This window comes from Penaeus japonicus, unplaced genomic scaffold (assembly GCF_977035675.1).
Source record: "Penaeus japonicus unplaced genomic scaffold, GWHDUDI00000001_assembly GWHDUDI00000023, whole genome shotgun sequence".
Taxonomy (NCBI): Eukaryota; Metazoa; Arthropoda; class Malacostraca; order Decapoda; family Penaeidae; genus Penaeus; species Penaeus japonicus.
In genome coordinates this window covers 18,668,332-18,675,831 of record NW_028234425.1, presented here as the reverse complement: position 1 = coordinate 18,675,831, position 7,500 = coordinate 18,668,332, and the positions used below count along the sequence as shown (strand labels likewise).

Below are 7,500 nucleotides of genomic sequence, written 5' to 3'. Positions count from 1 at the left end.
AGAGAAATGACATAATGGCAGATAACTCAGTAAGTAGTAAAGCAGATTTGATTGATATGCAGTGTGAACAGGATCTTACAGTGGTGTAAATATTACAGACGAACATACTCACAGCGAAGGCAACATCAAGCTGCTCGAAAAATTCAGCAATTTATGCGCCAGACAAAGCAAAAGTAAGTACAGGCTTCCTAAAAGACCAAGGAATAGGGTAGGCTCTGAATATGTGGTGCATCAAGTGTGTGGTGATGTTGGGGTGTGATCCTTAGCAGCCTTGCTAAGTTGTGTCTGTTGTATATAGCATATACTGTATATGCATTCTCCCCCTTATCAGTTACTAATACTTTCATTACTAATATTAATGAGGCACACTGGTTGAATTGGCTTATCAAATGAAGACAGTACAATAGATCATGTAGATTCTTGCCACTGATTTATTTTGTATAGTTCCCCTTTATTATGAGTTTTTGCATATCTGAATCACCAAAATATTTGTTTGTTTTCAAGCTATAAACTATTCAGGTAGTTGAAACAGTAGTTGTCAGTCAGGATATAATGGTAGATATAATTGTGTATAAACTCTATTATTAGTATATACTCTAAAAACAAATGTGGATAGGCTTATGTTTTCTTGAATTTCCAAATTATGAGTGATAGGAGAGTGAATAAGTGTTATTGAAAGATCACAATAGATTGGTCATGAAAATAGTGAATTATGACTGACACCACAGTAACTGGAAAGTGTGTCATGCACTGTGTCATGTTGAGTGGGAGTACCATGAGAATGTGTCAATTTGCATGGATTCATATATGTCTTTATGAAGATTTGTGATATTCGCTTGAGTAATAAATATTTTGTGGCATATCTTGATCAGTCAATTTTTAGTGTGAAAATATGCTTGAACTTTCAAATAACAGCAACTTTTCATATCAACATGTTCAAAAACAGTATTGCAAATATTTTCTTGTTGGAACAAAGTTTTTTGGAAAATAATGTTTAAAAGTTTAACAGTGGAGTCAGACATTGCAGAGACTGTGTTAGGGATTTGGTAAGGGACCTCACAGTAATTATAGTTTCCTTTCACAGTAATATATTTTGTGCACAGTAACATATTTAAGCTTATACTCCTTTCCTTTAGTACAAGAATACTGAGTATAAGACAGTTATCGTTTCAAAGAAATCCATCTGCAAGTGAAGCAGATTAACAGGAATGTTTTCTGACAGGGATTGTGTGTATTCTCCTTTTTTTGAATTTTGATATATTAAGTAAAGAAAAATCTGCACTTCTGATTTTTTTCAGTACGTAATAATGTGCTGCTGATTCATTTTCTCACATGTATCTTTGAAAAGTCAGCTTTTGGTACAACTGATTGAATTCTTCACAAAGAGTTTTAGGCAAACAAAAAGACTAAACATATGCATGCAGATGCAAAATCTTCCTTACATGAATTATTGCAAAAAGAAAAAAATAATAATATTTGAAATCTGTAGAAGAGCTTCTTTCCTGGGAATAGGACCCCATTATTACTGCTTTCTTATTTAATGATTGGGCACTGACCTATGAATCCTTCCTGTAGAATATTTGCACACTGACCTTACTGCTTATTTGGTTGAATGATTCCAGGGTGATTATTAATGGCATGTTTGGGAAATGTGTCTTGTTTTTGGCTAAAATTATAATGTATGCTGGAATGGACAAGCATTAGAGAGTGACATTTTAATATCATATGAGCTGCTTTGAAACATTTCTTTGGTTGTTGTTTACTAAAAAGAGAAAGGTTTACAGCTGTTTCTGTATTGAAAGAGTTCATTGTAAATTTACCCCTCCAAAGGTATCATTAGAACAAGCACAACATACAATATAGGCACTTTACAAGTCAATAATTACATTTCAAGAATTACAGTGTTAAAAAAAAAAGAAAAAAAAAGAAAAGATATCCCACTCTGTTTCAACAAGAGCCGTAAACCTGCCTGACCAATTTTGTTTTTGCTTGCATGGTAGCAATGTAAGTAAGTGTCGTCACGTGGTTGTTGTACTGGTGTAGTGCAACAATCGCTGTCCAATCTATATTTACTTGTTCTCGTTTCTTTCTCGTAGCAGCATATGGGAGTTACTAACGGATAAAACGGTGAGTTAGTCTGAATCAGACCCAAAGTGACAGGAAGTATTGTTTCAAGTTTTCTGTGTTTGATGTGTTGATGTTGTGTTGTGTTGTGTTTTAAAGTCACCACTCCTGGAAATACAAACATCTGTAAACAACCCTCCATCAAGATAAGGATTATATTTTAGCTTTTTCATATTGCCTCAGTACACTTGAGAAAAAGAAAACAATATATATGTTATCAAACATAAATGACAGTGCTGTTTAGAGTATATGTGATAGATTGTCTTGTTCTTAACAGATTGTGTTGATCATTAAAGATTGATAAGGTTTTCATGATAGGAAAAAGATCATCAGAACAAATATTTTCAAACATTAACTTTTGAGCTTTTCAGGCAATAAAATAAACTCATTGCTTTATTGTATTTCAATAAACAACCCTTCCAGTCACCACAAACTAAACAGTAATCTTGACATGTTTCCGCTAGGTGTGCTAAAGCTCCCCCCAAAACCTGACCTAAATATTGTTGGAGTGGTGAGCTGTTTTGTGGGGCATGTAGTGGCAGTACTACTCTACAGTCCCAGTATTATTTATCTCTTAGAGTTTTTCAGTATTTATTTGCATTAGTTTTTACATGAAGTTTTTAATGTTTTATATTTTTGTTTGTTTTGAACATGTACAGTATTTATTTTTTAGTGTAATAAAAAAAAATTTTACTTCCTGTTTTTTTCTTTTTTTTTCTTCTTTTGTTTTTACCTGTAAGTCTGGTATCAAATGGTGTAAAAGTATGAAGTAAAAACCATAACTCCCCATGCACTGTCGTGTGTCATATAACACTTAGAAGAAAAGCACTAAATTACTGTGTTGCACCGCAAGATTTCTTGCTTGTTCTTTACTCAGAGAATTCCTAATAGTTGGTGATGGTCTCAGTGGTGTAGTCTTGAGAATGTAACTCTTTTACAACTAGTTTTCCCTACATCCTATGTAAAATAAAATCAGCTACACTTCTTAAATGTCTCGTAAAGGAACGGTAGTTTTGTTTTCCAATGAGAGAAAGGGAGAGAAAGGAAGGGAGGTGGACATAAGCCCCGAAGAGAAACATTCTAGGTCATTATTTGGATCTTGGCACTTCAGATTACAGAGAGAGCGAGCGCAGGCGGCAGAAAGAGAGAAAGTGGGCCAGGCGGCGGGCCCGGGGTGCCAGGGACCAGCAGTGGGGGGAACAGCAGCAGTGGGGGGGGCAGCAGTCACAGCACAGCAGCCTCTCCCTCCCCCGGCCCTTCTCCACCAGCTCCCTCCAGCACGGGCGGGCCCCTCATCGGAGCTCTCCCTCCGCGACACAGACCCTTTACTCTCGAGCACAGCCCATGCACCTGACCAGTGAGTATCCCTAAGATTGCATTGACTCTTTACCTCCCTTTTTTTAATGTTTCTGCTCAATTGGCATTTGACAAAGTGAACAAATTATTTAATTTGCAGTTCATGGAAATGTCCATTACCACTGATAAACTTCCTCCTCGATTGTTTTCTGTTGCCATAGAATATACATTTTTTTCATGACAAACTTTTTTTTCTTGATCTTGCTGTAAAGAACAAAGAAATTTTATGAATGTGAAAATCTAGAGGCATTTTATTATTTATATTAGTTTATAGTAGCAATATAATTTACTCTGTAATCTATTTTTCTGATATGTCCATTTTTTCACCAAAATCTAAACTTAATATATTTCATCCAATCTCAGACTGTCTGTTTATTACAAATATAACACTGTTGTTCACTTTCCTTCCACCAGAACTGACCATCAGGACTGTCATTGAAGCTATTGGATGGGAGAACTGCCAAGCCTCCTTGGGTAAAGGGAAGCTAAGCATGAAGCGTCGGTGCTCAAGTTTTTCATGTGGACAGGACCTGAGAAATGTATCAAGACTGATGAGTGTTCAAAGTGGTGCATCACTACAGTGGATGGAGCTGCCAAGGGCTCTGTAAGGAAGTGGAGACGTGCTCCACCAACTAGTATCTGCAGGACTGTGGACATGAGCGATGCAGGGATAAGGGACAGTAACTCTGCCACTGTGTGTGCGCCAGCTCTAGTGACCTTAACAAGTCAAAAAGTTTCATTTGCATTGTGATTTGCCTTTCTGATAGCAAAGCTATAGTAATTTCAGTGCATGTGTAAGGGAAATCTTTTTTAAAAGGTGTGAATATATGTATAATGGTTAAAGAAAAAAGGTGTATTATGCTGCAAACCAAACTGTCTAAATTGAATATCAGCATCTTTACCTTGCTGATCCCAAGCTAACATCACTGCCTGTTATGATTTTGCTTTCAAAGGAAATCTAGCCTGAACAGTAATTCTTGCTTACATCCCTAAAGAACAAAAAATAAAATAAATAAATACATATTCTGTAGAATATGAATATTTAAGTTGAAAGTTTATTCAGTCACACTAAATGTTTACTTGTTAAAAATCATTTCACAAAATCTCTGACTACCTCATTTGAAAAGTATTCCTAAGACACTGTCATGGATGAAGAAATCATTGTGATGCAGGGATGGAGTTGAATATTCCACATTTTAGTAGACTAAAATTGTATACTGATTTGAAATGTTGGTATCAAAGTTCCTTTCCTCATGATGTGTACATGTGTCAGTGATGGGTTGGGAAGTATTCAGGGGTGAAATGAACAAGTGTGATAACCATTATATACCCAGTGAGACATAATGATGATGTATCTGATAATAATAGGGATAATAATTTTACATTCACATGAATAATTATGTTGATCTTAAGAGAAGAATTGGCAGATTTCTTGCCATGTGTGGAGTGTGGGAATATATCTGATGGGGAATTGCTTTTTGAAGGAATGTAGTCAAATGTGTTGATTTCCTTTCCTGTATATTTTATTATTGATTTTTCAAACTTCACTATTTTAAAGCATTGTACAAATTATTCCCATGCATCACTGTAGCCAGAATAGTGCATAAAAACAGGAAGGCTTATATGGCAATAATACTGCATAATGTTATTGGAGATAAGTTCTTCCATAATATTCCTTTGGCCTTAACATTTGTTTGAAGACATGTACTTAACAAAATATTTATAAATAATTACATTGTCAGAAGCAAACTATTTTTAAAATTGATATACTTGATATTCAGTGTCATCAGAATAGATGGAAGGTTTTCCCCTTATATTTTGACATATGAATTTCTTATATACTTAGAGAAAGATAGCTTGAGCTAATGTGCTTTCAGTGAGCAATTGATAAAGTCTAAAGCGGTAAGGCTTACTGATAAATATATGTGTTACCCGTACCGATTCAGCCAATTTGAATGGCGAGGCGAGTGTGACTCAGCCTTCCCCCTTGGCTCGGCCTGAGAGGAGAGATATGACGCTGTTGATGCTACGGTACAAAACAGTCCAGGATATGTGTGGGATGTTGTCGCTATCCCTCATGAGGGCACTGTTCAAGTGCTCTGGTGTGGCACTTGTGGTGTTTTGTGGTTCACAACCGAGGCCGGTCCTCCCAGTGCCACAGAGTCCTGGTTTGTTGTAGTTGGGTTGTTTACCAAGACGCCTCATCTAGTCCCCCCCCCCCCCTCGTAGCAAGCAGTTAGTGACCTACCCACCATTTTCTACTAGATGAATATTAGTTAGGCATTTTGCTTTTTAAAGAAAATAGAGAAGGGAAGTATTTTTCATTCTGCAGTGCTTGATTCAATCTTCCCTTACTAAATATCTATTTTTCTTGCTGGAGAACAAAGTAATATTATGAGGGCCAGGAAAATGCTGGATGTCTGACCAGTAAAGGTCCATTTTCTCTTATTCATAATAGCAATTATGTAGAGACATACCAGCTTTTAGAATTTGTCTCTAGACTCAAAGTAAATGCTTATTTTTCTTTACTTGATTTACTCTTTGAGTCTGGAGACCTCCTTGTCTTCTTGATTACTCTATCATATACTACATAGAGTATTTTATCCCAAGAGTGTTTTGCATGTAGTTTGATCCAACCCTGTGATCAATTGTTTATTTTCCCATTCTCATTCCTCTCTGGAGAGTCAGAAGCTTGGCAGAGTGGCTTATTAAACAAATAATTGGATCATGATGATCTGCAACCATTCATTTCATTGTGAATTGTAGAAATTCACTGCCAGTATTTGATTTCAAATTGTACTCCAAAGTATTATGAATATTTGTTTGGTAGCAGACAGAGAATTTCGTAATATTTTTAGTACCACATGAACAGTAACAAGAGTCACAGTTGCAGCATAGGTATTTACAATCTCTCTTGAGTTTAGGAGCATCAGAAAGGGGAATGTTTGAATTCACTGTTAAGAGTTCATGTCCTCTCAATCTCCTTGGTACTCCAGTTTCACTGATCGTGTCCTGTGGAAAGTTTAAGGAATTATAAACTGCTGCATTTGACTCCAATACTCAAAAGCTTTTAAACTAGGCAAGTGCAATTAATGTGATTCTCAGGATAGTACACGTCAAACAATAAGCAATGAATCAGTGAAATGAAGATTGCATCTGATGGCTCACACCTTATATCATCATTTCCATTATCTTTAATAACAATATTCCATAGTTCATCTGTTCATCATGGTGCACTTCATTTACTAATTAGTTGCACTATATCTCAAAACAGTATTTTATGCAAAGTATTACAGTCTGGTAAGCTTGCTCTGTTTGAGGGTTCATGAAGATTGTAGACAATGTAGCAAGCAGTTTGTCCACATAAACTTTATAGGGCATAATTTATATTTAATTTAAAGGTATGTGAAGGCAGATCAATGACCTCTTCAGTAATGATAGACTAGATTGAAACTTAATCAGACTCATTTTCTTGTTACCATACAAGTTAAATAAGTCTTCTTTCAGTACCATTTTAGTATTGGAATCGGCAGTCCCACAGTGAATGATCTCTTACAATGTAGTTGATCCTTGAGATGGAATGGAGGACAGTTGTATAGGTTTCCTCCAATAGATTGGATGGTATTGTTAGGATGATGAGATACAGCAATTAGCCAGTCCATGCTTTTTGGCAGTCTATTTTTCTGGCAACTTATTTTCTTCTTCATCTGTAGTGTAGTGGAACAAAAAAGTAGAGTTAACAGGTTTCTGTACTCAGGCCACCTAGAGACACTGCAGATGGCGTTAATGTTTTACAAATTTTTTACCATTAGCCCACATCAACAATTATCACATTAAGAGCAGGTCGTGTCCTGCATCAGAAGTAAATCAAAATAATTTTAGTGTCCTAGGTTGTTTGGAGTCAGAAACCGAATTTTGATACCTTGCCAGAAAGGGTGCTCATTACCTCTGATTTGAGGGGATATAAAGAGCCAAGTATCAGGAAAGTTCTTGTATATAAAGCACTGTATATTACTCCTA

At 36.0% G+C, this 7,500-nt stretch overlaps 1 protein-coding gene across 1 annotated transcript in view; it reads left to right on the top strand.

Moving 5' to 3' along the window:
- Positions 1–7,500, top strand: part of Camta (Calmodulin-binding transcription activator) — a 38,447-nt gene that overhangs the window by 29,969 nt on the left and 978 nt on the right. The window contains exons 22-24 of the mRNA XM_086550474.1: positions 99–173; positions 3,243–3,481; positions 3,895–7,500. The exon at positions 3,895–7,500 is cut by the window's right edge and continues 978 nt beyond it. Of these exons, the coding sequence (XP_086406600.1) occupies positions 99–173; positions 3,243–3,481; positions 3,895–4,088 (508 nt within the window). The 3' untranslated portion in view covers positions 4,089–7,500. The remainder of the gene's footprint in view (positions 1–98; positions 174–3,242; positions 3,482–3,894) is intronic.